Below are 15,346 nucleotides of genomic sequence, written 5' to 3'. Positions count from 1 at the left end.
AGTTAGAATTGCAAACCGAGCTTCTTCAACCCCATTTCCAACTTACTCGAACTGTCCTGCGGACTCAAAGGTCGCTCGAGCACCTTCTGGATCACGGTCATCCACTCGTCGCGGTCCTGCTCGCTGTGCGACGACAGGTTATACGTCCGTTCCGGTGTGAACAGCGTAAAACTAAAGCCCTGATCCTTGGCGCCGACCGGTGCCCCTATCCGTACGCTGTACCCATCCAGGTGGTTGCCGAGGAAAATCTCCCCCTTCGGGTTGGCATCCAGCGGGTCGTCGTGGTACATGAGCTTCCGGTCGTCCAGCGTGAACCATCGCCGCTTGTAGCTGTCGGTCGTTCGGGGTCCCGTCTTGAGGAGCCAGCCCTCCCGGGCGAAATCGTGCGTTAGGTAATCGACCAGATCGCTTTCCGATGCGCTGGGGTACGCAATCTGCAACCGGTGGAGCTTGGCACAGCGGATCGCCATGTACCAATTGTTGATCTCCTTTGGGTCGTCGTGATAGACGTAGATATGCCGCGTTGTGCCGTCCTTCATGAACGTCAATTGCAGCGAGTTGGGGTTACCGATCTTGGCCGGTGCAAATACCACGTTCAATTCGGAAATTCTTAGGATTGCCTTTGGTTCACGTTTCTCTTTGACAAAGTAACGAAGCGTATCGTCCGCCTCAGACAGGATGAATTTGCGCAGCTGGTAACGACTGTCCTCCTTGCCACGTTTCATCAGGAAACCTTCCATGTGGCCGGATGTGTAGGCGGGTCGATCGTTCAGGCAGAACTCTAGCCGTTCGTATTTGGCGCGAATCCACTGCTCTGTGAGGACTCTGCAAGAAGAACAAGAAAGGACCGCAATTATAAAGCTGTACCATACTAGAACGCATCGAAACTTACTGTGGATCGTTTTCCCGGGGCCTTCGATAGCAGGCGGGAACGCGCATTTCGTACTTTTGCTTCGAGACTCGATTGCCCACCTCGATCATCCGTTCTAACTGGCTGTCCTCCCATTTGTCCAGCTTTAGGTGTTTGACTTTGGATATGTGGGCGCCCATATTTCGGTGCACGGCACAGCACCGTGTGCAGAGAAAGATTCCGATGTTGTACGAAGCCCATTCTGGACCTGATGAGGAGAATAAAAATATGCACAATTAATCATAACCCCAAATAAGTGTGGATCGGAAAGATATGCGGAGATTTTACACAACTGTAGTATCAATCAAATTTCAAAATTTCGCTCAAGATAAAAATGTTGAGCATTGAATTGCAACAGTTAAAATTTTCAAACTTAACTATCAATTTTCCCTTCCCCACCCAACCATCTGGCAACACTGACCCATTCATCACCAGCGCGATAGCATGCACAGCACAGACATAACTGTTTTGATCACAGCCGGCCACCCACACGAACAGACTTGTTGTTGTTATTCTATATGCTGCAATCGAGCGAAGGTCTCCCGTTTTGACGCACTTAGGTATCGTCTGTCTGATGATGATAGCCGCCCGTCGCTAGCTGGCTGCCTAGCTGACGAAATTGGCTGGAAAAAGTTTGTTGATGATCAGTGTTCGCGAGAAAAACAGCTCCCTCGCTTTTTTGTTCCTCATTAGAAACCCTCACCCCCTCAGCTTTTGCGTATTGAACTTCTCTACAGTAAATTGATAAACTGCGCATCTTCCAAGTATCCAAAGTGCAATGCGTGCGCCCCGTCCCGTCGTCAGTCAGTCAGGGTAGTTGACTTCCTTTTCCCAACGTTTACGGGAGGCTCTATAAATAGAGCGCGCAGAATGTTACTGAAACTAGCTTGAGGCGCTTCAAAGCAAAGCGAATGCCTAACATCAACAACAACATCAACGAAAACACGGAACTACCAGAGGAGGCGCCACCCAGTACGAGATAAAAGCAACACCTTACACGGGGTTCATATTTACACACGCGCATTTTTTTTTTTGGTTTTGGTTCGATCTAGAGAGAGAAGGGTAAATGGATGCGGGTGGTGCGCGGGAGTAAGCTACCCCGAAAATTAGTGGATGTTGTAGAGTTCATGTACCTTACCACGGCAAAATAAAAACAACGCACAAACCAAAGCGCAAAACATTCGTCATGCCAAGAGCTCACGATTTGCGACTTACAGGATGGGACAGAAAAAAAAAGAAGAATACCTACATTGAGGTAAATTTTAAATTCCCATTGTAAAAGGCCGGGGTGTACAGATAACACTCGATTTTGTTTTACACCTGAAATGCACGATGTTTTAAAATTAGACATGGGTAATTTGGATTATAATCGTTCCAAGTTGTTCTGATGTTGAGTCCTTCAAATTTCAAGATGTAACTTTGCTCGTGTTGTAATAAATAACATTGATGATCCATAAATGTCTCGAAAAGTTGAATGCCATTTTGGCACTTCAAGTCAACCAAACTAAATTGGAGTTTACAATTTCAGGTCTACAGTAGTCACATCGGCAGAACAGAGCAACGTTGCATAATTAACTTTGCATACAGTACTTACTTGGTGTTGATAGCACCAATTTTTATATACCAAGGGTCGTCCAAATTGTCCTGGAGTTTAGTTCTTGATATCTACAACCTATACAGTTGTTTTGAATTGAAACATCACATATCCAACTATAATCTATAACCACATTGAAATTGTAAGAACCACTTAGGCTCTCCATAACATTAGTTGCTTTTTCCCAGGTCAGAAGCCCGAACCAGAAACGATGCTCTAGAAAATACTAGAGGTTCTAGCAGCGATGCGGATAATATGCGAACGGGTGTACAGATGGCAGTGTAGAGCTTCTGCGAACATCTCAAGGCGGCGGGACAAGGACTATACCTTTCAAATCCTGTGCTATTTTAACCTGTTAACGCCCAAGGTGTCTAACCATTCAAATCTACAAAAAAATGTGTTATCAATAGTTAAGTTCTACTAAAATAAACATGATTCTACGAAAAATATGAAAGACTGTGGTGCAGCTTTAAAAAGATCTTCAATGTAGATCCTCAACATCTGTTAATTTCTTCAAGTTCTATTTCAGCATAACTTCTATATTATCGTTACATTCTGATCCGTATAGATACAAATCAGCTCTAAACGAATGATAGAGATGATAACTAATATAAAAGAATAGGAAAGTGCTGTCAGATTACACTACGGCTTACTGTCTCATTTAAAAATTTCAATTTTCCGCTTATTCTCCCACTCCTTTTAAATCTTTCAAATCAATTTCAATAAATAAGATCGTGCAGAGAGTGCGGGTTCGATTTCTGGATGGTCCGGGATTTTACACTACCGAACAATCTCCTGCGCCCACCAGCCCCCGCCCTCACATACAAGGAGTAATCCTCGTACAAATTCCGGTAAATTATCTGCAGCAATCTGGTCTCACGAAAAATCTCAGAAGACATCTACCTATAAAGGATATCGAAATAAATAGCAGCAGGCATCCCTCAAAGAACTCTGGGAGAAATGTGGAGCGGACCTAGTGTGATGGTTAGAATACTTGACTATCACGCCGAGGACCTGGGATCGAATCCCACTCCCGACAAACTCGCAAAATGTGAGTTCTTCCTTCAGCAGGGAAGTAAAGCGTGGGTCTCGAGATGAACTAGCCTAGGGCTAAAAATCTCGTTTATATAGATAAAAAAAAACTTTTGGAGAAATCCCTGAAAGAATCCCGGAGAAATATTGGTATCCTAGCCAATTGCCGGAAGGAATCCCTGGAGGAATTCCTAAAAGAATCCAGGAGAAATCCAGACATAAATCCATAAAGGAATCACAGGAGCAAACCATGGAAGAATACTGGAGTAATCCGCAAAAGAAACTCAAGAGAAGTCCTTGTGAAATCCCTGAAAAAAATACTGGTAAAAAAATCCCTGATAGAATTTAGCAAAGCATCCAGAGAGAAAGGAATTCCGAAAGGAAATCTCGGAAGGAATCCCTATCGAAATCTTGGAGATATTCTAGTAGGATATATATTACAATAATTACTCCTGCAAACTTGGCCAGGGAAGAATCCCGTAAGAAATATCTGAAGGACAACCTGGACAATTACCGTAAAGAATTCGTAAAATAATCTAAGATAAATCGAGTCATAAATCCTCAAAGGAATACCAGGAGCGATCCATGAAAGAATTCTGGAGTAGTCCTTACAAGAAACTCAAGAGTCCTTGAGAGAATCCTGATAAAATCCCTGAAAGACAGAATATTGGAGAAAAATCCCTCAGAGAATCGTAGAAGAAATCTAGGAAAGAATCCAGAGCGAAATCCCTGAAGGTATTCCGAAAGAATTTCTGGAGAAATCATTAAAGGAATCTCGGAAGAATTCCCTGTCAAACTCTCGGAGAAATTCTTAACCCTAGTAGGATGCTGGGGTCAATACGATCTAAACAGGTTCGCCGAAGGTGCACTTTGCAATCGTAGTGCGCCTGACAGAAATCCGGAAAGAGTAAGTGAAGGAATCTCAGAAAGAATCCAAGAGGAATCTCCAAATACATTCATTCGGAAGGAATACCTCAAAGAGTGCCAACAGGAAACCTGGGAGAAGTCCCAATAGGAATTCCGGGGCGAATCCTTAAAAGAATAACTGAAAGAATCTTCGAAGGAATTCCCCACAGAAATCCCGGGAAGAATCAATGGAAGTATCCCGGGAGGACTCAATAATGTAGGGAACCTGGACGGAATCACTGAAGGTATCCCGGAAAAAAATCAATGGTAAGGACGGAAGAAGTCCCTAAAGGAATTTCTAAAAAAATCTTTTAGTTATCCCCGAGAGAAGATAAAAAAAAACTCTTCGAATATTCTGGAGGAGTCCCAAAAGAATCTCAAAAAAGAACTCTACTACAATTCTGGGGAAGGATGTCCCAGAAGTTATCCCTGAAGTAATAATTGAGGGGAATCTCTGGAGGTATCCCAAGAGGAACCTCGAAAAAAGTCCGAAAATAAGTACTAGAAAAACCCCAGGGATAACCAAGTAAGAATATATAGCTAATACAATTTCTGGAATAATCCGTGTAATAATTCCGGAAGAAACCATGTAGGAATCCCGGGAGTAATCAATGAAGGATTTCCTGGAGATGTCAATGAAGGAATTCCGAGAGAATTCTAATAATTATTGAAACTCCAGAAAGAATTCCTAGTGCGATTCTTGACAGAATTCTAGAAGTATCCCTCCTAAAGAAATCCTAGGAGACGTATCAAAAGCAAATTTGGAAAGCAGCAATGAAGGAATCTTGGGAAGAATTCCAAAAAAAAAATCTTTGAGGAAATCGCAGTAGAAACTCCGGGAAAAACGCAGGAAGAAATCCAAAAAAGAATTTCGGGATAAATAAATAAACAAATCCCGGGAGGAATCTCTAAAAACAAATTCTGTGGGAATCCCTGAAGAAATTCTTTTATGAAATCCTGAAGTAATTTCGGAATGAATTCCGAAAGAAATCCCCAAAAAAATCCTTTAAAGATTCCCAGAATGAATCTTGGGAAGAAACCCGGGAAAATTCAATGAAGAATCCTGCAAAATATCCCTGAAGGCATCCCGAAAGAAATCCCTGATGGAATCGTTAAAAAAGAATCATTGAGTAATCCCTGAAAAACTCTCAGAAGGAATCCCGTTGAATATACTGCAGGAATCCTGAAAGAATTTCGAGTCAGATTTCCTATAGAATTCTGAAGGTTTCCCTGAAGGAATCCCATGAGGAATCAATTAATAACCCCGAGAGAATTTCAATTCCTGACGGATTTCAGAACGAATTTCTGGATGGACTCTTGACAAAATCATGGAAGTATCTCTAAAAGAATCTCAGGAGAAATATGTAAAGAAGCATCATCCTAATGGTATGCCGGAAAATATCCCTGAAGGGATTTCGGGAGAAATCCCTAGAGGAATCCCGGGAGGAATCTATGGAAGAATCCCGGGAGAAATCCCTGATGATATCTCTGAAATAATCCGTAAAAAACGTAAGAAGTTGGCAAAGAAATCCTGGGAGGAATCTATGAAAGAATCCCAGGGAGAATTCTTAATGGAAGTCTAGGAGAAAAACCTGGATGAATCCTTGAAAGAACCCTGGGAGAATCGCTCAAGGAATCTCGGAAATAATCTCTCAAAGAATCCAGGGGGAAATCGCTGACGTAATTACGGGAAAATGTCGGAAAACTCCTCAAAAGAATCCTGCGGAAACAATTAAAGAGATCCTGGAAGAAAAACTCAGGAAATATGTTTAAATAAATCCCGGACAAAATCCTTAAAGGTAGAATACTTGAAGGGATCCCATATAGTCCAGGTATTAGCAAAAGTTGTTAGGTTTTCACATCAGAGTAAGGATCTCTTTCTTACTTTCGACGCATTTCTTATCAATGGCCGGACTAAGTTTGATCAAAAAAATAGATTTGAAGAAAACAGCAACATTGTATCTTTTTGTTGAGCTGAGTTATTATCAAATAAATTAAATCATACTTCAACACCATCTTGTGAGAAATTCTTTAACTAGAAAGCATTTGAAAAGTTTGTAGCAAATTGTACCCCTAAGGTGGCCGACAGGGTACCCGGTTACCCAACACCCATTTAAAATACACGGTGTAGAAAAAAGCAAAAAGTTTGTCGGAAACATAACGGTTAAGTTCAAGTGGGTACGGTAGTTTGTAGTGGTTGACCTAGGTGTGTTTGGCCAATACACGGTCAATCTTACGTCAGCTGCCGCTCTAACATTGAACATTAAGGCAGTAAATTTGAAGCCAACGAAGGTGTTTCTTTTTTTAAACTTGCCTGTGGAGATTCAGATCATCGAGTGAAAGAGTGAAAGGTGGAAGAAGATGGATCCCAATGGCCATTGGCAAGCGATCTATAGTCAATTTCTCTCCAGATCTGCAGCAAGGGGCGTAGTGTAGAAACATTAACCTTCTTCATCGATGAGAGTCCATTCGTCACGTTTCTAAAAAATGACCTAAAAATGACCCAGCAAACGATATTCGCTGGAGAACTCCCGGACTATAGAATCCGTAGCGCTGCCAGCCCAGCGCCCAGACATTGCGCTACAGAGAGCTGTCTGATCGTTTAGACCACCTACGAAAGCTATCAGTTACGGATATCGAATCCATAGCTCCAGGTGTACTCACTGGAGGAACCGCTACTCAACAAATACGAGAAGATCGTGTAGGACAACCAATAGCGGCGAAGACCTGCCTCGGACGTGCTTTTTACGGATCGATACCAAAGGGTTCAAACTTCGTAAGTTGCAATTTGGTTGCGTGCTGACGATAGTTTACACGATATAGTCAAGCAGTATTTCACGGTGAAACAAGTGGGTGTTTTGGTGATCCAGATTTCTAAAACGGACGAGAATAAGCGAGCACTGCTCGAGAACACGACCAGGCGAGTTGAAGACAAATTCGAGATCAAGCTACTATGACACTGACTACGATGTGTGTGTCCTACGCCAGTACCATCAGAAGGGATACATTCACCAGGTCACGAAATAGGAATTCATTCCTGCCGACCGAGAAGGTTTTTTTATCTGTATTAACGAGATTTTTAGCCCTAGGCTAGTTCATCTTGGGATTTGCGAGTGGTCTGGAATGGGATTCGATCCCAGGTCCTAGTCGTGCTTTAACCATCACACCAGGTCTGCTTCCGAGAAGGTTGTAGTAGTATCGGCCGGTCGGAATCCAAGTATAGATGACAGCTTCTAAGGTATACTGGATCGCTATTTTTTCCACCCATACATGCAAAGGAGGATCTAACATACCTGAGAGAACTCTAAGAGAACTGTTATCTATACTTGGGGTCGGAATAGTAAGAAACCAGAAGAAGACAAACAAGATACCAATCGTGTGAAATGCAGCTGCAACGATAGACGGTGTTTCTCTGAGCAGTATATTACTTAAAGGGCCGGATTGCCCAGATTCAAAGCAACTTCTTCCTGATGTTGCTTGCGGAATCCGGGAACGAAAAGTCACCATGGTTGGAGATGTTCAACCTTTTAACTGGGAGAAGATGGATATAGGAAGCTTTTTCTCGGACTCGATGAAACCGGGAACTTTTCACCTAGATTAGATAGATAGCAATTCTGAAGTATCCTAGAAGAATCCAAAATTGATGTTGTTTTTTGAAAGCAGAGTTCTGATGAAATTACAAACTCGCGTTATGCTTTCTAACAGAGTTTATCGAAAAAAATGTCTAAATATTCGACTATTAAACATTTTCGCAGGGTTTGAAGCCAGAGCTTTCATATGTTTCTTATTTCTGGCATTACGTCCCTGGTACAGAATCTGCTGGCCTTTAGAAATTCAAACTTTTTCTCCAAGAAATCGATTAAAAAATTTTCTACGAAAACCGCGAAAAGTCTATCTATACCAGATTGTAAATTTTCCAGAAATTTGGCGCTCATGAATGTATGCTGGGGGTCTCCAGTTAGCCTTGTGGATAAGGCTTGGGATCGCTAATTCGGAGACAGCGGGTTCGATTCCCGTTCAGGACGGGAGCTTTTGTCAACCTCCCTGGACATAGTGTATTATTGTCCTCGCCTCACAATATACAAATTCATTGCCTGACAAAGAAAGCCCTTCAATTAATAACTGTTGAAGTGCTCAAATAACACTAAGTTGGAGATAAGGCAGGCTATGTTCCAGTGGGAACGTAGAGCCACAAAGAAGTAGAAGAATAATGTATACTGGAATGCATTTAGCTTTCTTGGTTTCTATAGCCGAATCGGTGAACGCACATGCTGAGGATGGCGAGTGCGATACCCTGATCGGTCGAGTATCTTTTCGCAATGGAAAAAATCTTGATTTTCGCTGGTATAGTGATGCAAATGATGCACAAAGGCCCCAAATGGAGGAAAACGTTGCCCTGTAGTCGACGATGAACATTACGCTAAAAAAAGCGTCAAATCAACACATTGTTTTTCTACAGACCCACCCTGTATTTTTCCTCTTGGGTCGTCGAATCCGCACCGAAGGGTGAATGGACTCCAGAATTTTAGATTTTCTCCTTCTGTTTCTTTTCTCGGACTTACTATATTTATTACGTCTTCCTGCTCGATCAATGCGCTCACTTTGCGCGGCGGTGGATGTGGAGTTGGAAGGAAGGAAGGATGGGATGCCCAACGCGCGAGTGCACGTGTGTATGTATGTGCGGGATTGTGGATTGTTCGATGGTGATTATTATTGAAGGTTTTTAATGTGTTCTCGTTGACTGATGTTTGTTGTGATTGCCGACAGCAGCTAGCAGCGACCAGCAGCGGCAGCGCAGTTCCTAAGCCAAATCCGCGCTTCTCGACTTCGAGCAATGTTGTGGGGAAGTTCGGAATAGGGAAACCTGTTGTTGGTCGCTCGTTGCTTATATGAGAATGGGCTTTCGGTGTTTTTAGCTCTCTCGGATGCAATTATGAGTTGACCGCTCAACCGAAACGGGCTGTTGTAGAGGTACCTACATATCAAAACCCTTCTCGATTGACGTCATCAACTTGTCTTACCATCCATTCAATCTTCCATCCGATAAGGATTAGCTGACTCGCAAATATTGCAGCAAATCTATTGTTGATTCTCAGTCAAAATAACATGGAGGCGAACCCGGTTGGTGGCTAGATTAGATGGTGAACCGAATAGAGCAGACAAAATTGTTGGGGATTTGCTCTTGTCTTCTAATACTTCTTATAAACGTTTGTTTACTTATTAGATTACGGAGAACATACATAAAAGACTTGTATACATTTTGCCTGGCCTGGAGGAAACGTTTTTCACAAAAACTTCAACTTACGCCCTTTTATTTTTCCAGTGAATATCTGAACATGTTTTCTAAAAATAATTTTTGAAACTCCTTCATTGATTACTTGGAGATCTTCTTTAGAAAATTATCTGACGTTTTTCTTTGCATATCTATTCAACTTCAATTTATTCTAACTGTAAGAATACTTCAAGGAATGTCAATGGAAAGTCGTAAGATTCCTTACAAGTTCCGTTACAACTTCTACAACGATAATTTTGAAGTACTATTAATTAATGTCTTCTATAGAGGCCTTCGAATCATCCAGATCGTTTTAGCAACTCAAATGAGTCAGTATTTGTTTGAGATTCCTTCAAGACTTTCTCCAAAGAAGTCTTCAGTAGCTCATGTTTAGCCATAGCTTAACCAAGCCTAACTCTTCCTGTCCCTCTTTGAACAACTATTTCAAAGTTCAAAAAGGGGTTCGCAGACAGTGCTAGAATAAAAGTTTATGCTAATAAACCTAATGCTGAATACCAAATATTTTGCAGAATTATTCATAAATTCAATCATTATAGATTTGTTCCGATTTTTTCAAGAATTCCTCCAAAGATTCACTCAGACTACATGTGAAAAATCATTTCAAACAGCAAACTTTCATCAGAAGACAATGCTTCACGTTCCTAGAGTCGCAAATGACGATATTTTTCCTCTAGAGCTCACGTTACTGTCTACGCCACGAAGAAACGCACACAGTCCGCAAAATGTCAAATACCTACGTTCGCTGCTAGACATAACAAGGCAACCAAAACAAAAATTGTGCAGACCTGGCCGCTGTTGACCAGCGCAGTGTGAACCACCCGATATAAAACGAAGAGCGTACGAATGAGACATTCGAATTTCATTCGCAACATAAAAAGTACGCCTAGCCTAGACTAATGACACTTTTAGGGAAATCCCCAATTTCATCCTAAATTAGGTCACATCGAATGAGCCACAGACGGTGCTCTCGCTTTGTGCGTGTCTCGTTGTGCCCTAAAATACTATACTGTAGCAGAAGACTACTACTACTAAAATACTAAATAGCACTATTCTCGATACGACGAGCTATGTATAAAACATTCCCCGAGTGCCCCTGTCACTGCACGCACATTGGGAAACCCCCATTCCAAAGGTGGAAAAAATAATTACTTTCTCGTTATGTGGTTCTGATGGAAGATCAATACCTCATTTTGTAATTGAATGGTGATGGTGTAGTACCATAATAATAACAAATATTACTATCATACTGTCAGCCATAATTTAATTTAATTATTTAATTTCGAGATTTCATTAATTTTGCGTGGGATTGTTTTAAATCGACGAATATTTCGCTCAGATTTTATCATTTAGAACCTGTGGAGTGTTGTTACATATGAGTTGTTAGGAAGATTGATTGATTGATTTGTCTTTATTCAAGAGACTTTCTGCCCTTGGCTGGTTCGTCTCTCGTTAGGAAGATGTTAGGGCAAAAAATGGTTGGGATTGACGTTGAGTGAGCGATAATCTCTAGGAATATTGCATACAAACATTGGTTAAGATTCAAGACAGCTGATAATTTGCTACAGTATAAAAGCACTAGAAATAAAGTCACTTTCATGATTAGAAAAGCGAAGGAAGACTATGAGAAACGTTGTATTAACACCAATTTATCTGATAAGCAACTGTAGAAAAATCTAGCGTAACATTTGAAAAGGGCCTATCTGCAAAATGTAAACAAACCCGATTTTTCACTATTCCTATCAATATCTACCTAAGCTATCCCATAACACCTTAATCAATGAGAAAAGAGCTATTTTACCCGTATTTTAAATAAATTTTAAAAGGGCCTATCTGAAATTGAATAATCTTTTAGGGCCTAACTGCATTCAAAAGGGCCTAACTGAAAATTACCTTTCAAATCAGATAGGCCCTTTTGTTAATTTTGATTATTTTTCATATTTTCCAATAATTTTTAGTAGTTCTTTAACTTTGCTTGAATTATATATGGAAATAAATCCAAAATATTTCAAATTAGCTAAAATTAAGAAAAAATAAAAGGGCCTAACTGAAATTTTTCCTTCAAATCAGATAGGCCCTTCTGTCAATTTGGGTTATTTTTCATTTTTTCCAATAATTTTGAGTAGCTCTTTAACTTTCCTTGAATTATCGATAATAATAATCCAGAATAATTAAAATTAGCTAAAAATAAGAAAAAAATAAAAGGGCCTAACTGAAATTGCCGACGATAAAAGGTCCTAACTGAAAGGGCCTAACTGATTTTTAGATTGTAAAAGGGCCTATCTGCCGCTCATGTTCAAAATACATTATTTATGGATTTTTTGCTAAAGTATGATGCAAATAATGCACAGAACCATAAAGTAGATTCCCATATGTGTCAATAGATGGAATAAAACACCTAAAAAAGTCTTTCGTTTTTAAATAGGATTAACTAATCTGGGAGGTAATCTTCTCATGCGATTTTCTCAATGTTTACGTTTTGCAGATAGGCCCTTTTCAAATGTTACGCTAGAAATGTTAAAAAAAAATTAGGAATTTCAAAAGACAGAACATGTGACAATATTTGTGACGCTTCTTCGATTGAGATCAACAATTATTTTTCTTCAAATTTTAGTTTTGACAGTCAACCCATGCATAACGGAGAATTTTCCTCCTTTGCACAAATTGAGTCGGGTGTACCTCAAGGTTCAATTCTGGGGCTATTATTGTTTTCTCTGTTTATTAATAATTTACCATCGGTTCTAGAATATGGTTCTGTTCACCTTTTTTGTTTTGTAGTGATAGGAAATATAACATTACTAAAATGGCAAGAAAAATAAACTCCGATTTTCGAATATTAAACGATTTGTCCAAGAGAAACCTACTTATGATAAATCCCACCAAAACAATGGCTATGCTCATAAACAGGTCACGATCTTCGCCAAGAATTCCTGATTTTTTTTCTTAATGATAAGAAAATTGAGTTTGTTAATCAAACCTCTAACCTTGGAATGATAATCATATCAAATCTTTCTTGGGATGCCTAGGTAAATCAACAATGTAGGAAAATTTACTACGGAAACAATTAAACTTAACAACTAGGCATCTTGATATACAAACAAAAACTAAACTTTTCAAAGCACTTATGTTACCCCATTTTATTTTCTGTGAGTTTATCTACAGTAACGCATCTCTGGCTATACTGAATAGATTGCGATTGGCACTGAATTGTTGTGTACGCTACGTTCATAACTTGTCCTGGCGCTCAAGAGTTTCGCATCTGCACGAAACATTGCTTGGATGTTCATTCTGGCGATTCCTTGAATATAGATTATGTCTGAACTTTCATAAGCTAATTTGCCCCGAGACCCCTAACTACTTGTTCTTGTTAGACGAGTTACTCTAAGATTACCACGTACCATGGAACACGTTACCTGTCAGCATGAAACTATGTACCTCTAGCAGTGGATTCAAGCGGAATCTTCTCTCAACATTTAGCAACATGAATTAGATGGCGATTAAAGGAACCTTCAGGAACTATTTAGATTTAAGAATTGCAGTAAAGTTATATTAAGTTATTAAATATTTGAACTTGAATTTTAAACCATTTTGTGGCAACATAAAAGACAGAGTCTTACGTCGCAAGAATTGTTATGAATAAATAAATAAATAAATAAATAAATAAATAAATTCTTCCAGAAGTTCCACCAAAAATTCTTTCGCGAATTCCTCCAGTAATTTATAAAAGATTTTCTCAGTGAATGCCTCTAGCAGAACCTTCGGGAATTCAATCAGCAATTTATCCGATAAATGCTTCTCCTCCTGTGGAACTCCTGGAGGAATATTTGGGAGGAACTCTTGCGGGAATTCAGGCTGGGTCTCCTAATATAATAAAATAATTGTGAAAGTAAAAGCGAAATTTTCGGTTGAAGACGTAGGGGAACTCTTGCGGAATTCCTTTAGAATTGCTAGAGAAGTTCTCGGCGGAGATCCTGTGGGAGTTGCCGGTAGAACTTCTAGATCAATTTTCGGCGAAGCACCTTGAGTTGCCAGTCTAATTCTTGGACGTATTCTCAAAGGATTCCCTGGAGCAGTTCACAGTGAATTGTCTGCTGTAATTTCCGGTAAACCGTGAACCATAAGTATATGAATCTCGTTAAGTACACATAAAAAAACTTGTTTCTGGTGATTTTCTTCAGATTTTTTTTTTAATTCCAACATTTTAAAATGACGAAACTAACAAGTAAAGTATAATGACTTTTTGGTACAAATAGACGCAGAATTGCAGTAACAATTTCATGCCATAAATTGGACGTAATTCCTCGATGAGATCTAGGTACCGAGAGATTCTCTAGACCTTCCATCAGGGATTCCTCAGAGAATTCACACTTAGATACCTCCAGGGGGGACTCCAGAAGTATCGCCAGAAATTCCTCTAGGAGTCCCACAGGAGTCCCATCGATAATTCCTACAGAAGTTTCAAAAATTTCACTAAGAACATTACTGGGACTCTTGTAGCTGTTCCACTGGGAATTTCTCTAGGAGTTGTATCAGGATTTCTTTCATGAATTCCATCAGAAATTGAAAGATTAGGATTTTCTCCGGAAATTCCTTGAGCAGATCTTCCGGGAATTCCTTTAGAAGTTTATCCGGGAAGCTCTTCTCCTCCTGTGGAACTCCTACAAGAATAATCGGTGGAACTCATGCGGGAATTCACCCGGAGTATAGTATTGAAATACCCGGTGAAACTCCTAGAGAACTTTTCGGTGGAACTTCTAGATAAATTTCCGAAAATTCCTCAAAAATTCCCGAATACCTCTAAGATTGTATAAAGTTTTTCTCCGGAAATTCCTTTAGCAGATCCTCCGGGAATTCCTTCAGTAGTTTATCCGGTAAATTCGTAGAAGGAATCTCCTGTGGAACTGCTGCAGAATTGCCCAGAGAATGTTACACGTGTTGTATCCGGTCTGGATAGAACTTTTGGAATTTCCGGTTGAAGTTGTGGGAAGTTAGCGATGGAAATCCTAGATAAATTCCCAGTTGTACTTCTAGAGGAGTTTCCGCGAAAGTATAACTCTTACTTAGAATACTTAGAGGAATTTTCAACGAAACTCCTGGAGTTCCCAGCGTAATTATTGGAACTATCTTCAGAGAATCTCCTGGAAAAGTTCCCAGTGAATATGCTGGAGTAATTATCAGTGAAACGTCTGGATAAATCCCGTCAAGCACACATAAAATCTTGTGTCTGATGATTTTCCCCATACTTTTTTACTTGGAGGAATTATCAACATTGTCTTGAATCTTCCAAAAACTATCATACAGTCAGAACTGTTTGTTTTCTCCGGAATCTTTAATTTATTTTATTTGCAAAACCACCCCCAGCGAAGTAAACCAACGAACTAAATCAGAATACCTAATGAATTTTTGTCAGATCTCTAAAGTATGGATGTCATAAAAACACCTTCTGAAAATTGATCGTGCTTGTTGTGACTAGTTTCATAAGAAAGATTTATGAAAAGAGCACACCTTTTGGAGATTTTGATTGGATTGTTCTCACTTCGCCCTTGTGCTCCTATAAAAAAAAGACCATGGGCCGATATTGGCCGAACAACAGTTATGTAAATCCATTTGATAT

At 40.0% G+C, this 15,346-nt stretch overlaps 1 protein-coding gene across 3 annotated transcripts in view; it reads right to left on the bottom strand.

The window, feature by feature from the left end:
- Positions 1–15,346, bottom strand: part of LOC109399228 (arf-GAP with dual PH domain-containing protein 1) — a 42,410-nt gene that overhangs the window by 228 nt on the left and 26,836 nt on the right. For all 3 annotated transcript variants that reach the window (XM_062854114.1, XM_062854116.1, XM_062854117.1), the window contains 2 exons: positions 893–1,118; positions 47–825 (listed from right to left, as the gene is read on the bottom strand). In XM_062854114.1, coding sequence (XP_062710098.1) covers positions 47–825; positions 893–1,118 — 1,005 coding nt within the window. The remainder of the gene's footprint in view (positions 1–46; positions 826–892; positions 1,119–15,346) is intronic.

This window comes from Aedes albopictus, chromosome 2 (assembly GCF_035046485.1).
Source record: "Aedes albopictus strain Foshan chromosome 2, AalbF5, whole genome shotgun sequence".
NCBI lineage: Eukaryota > Metazoa > Arthropoda > Insecta > Diptera > Culicidae > Aedes > Aedes albopictus.
This window is presented reverse-complemented; position numbering and strand designations above follow the sequence as displayed.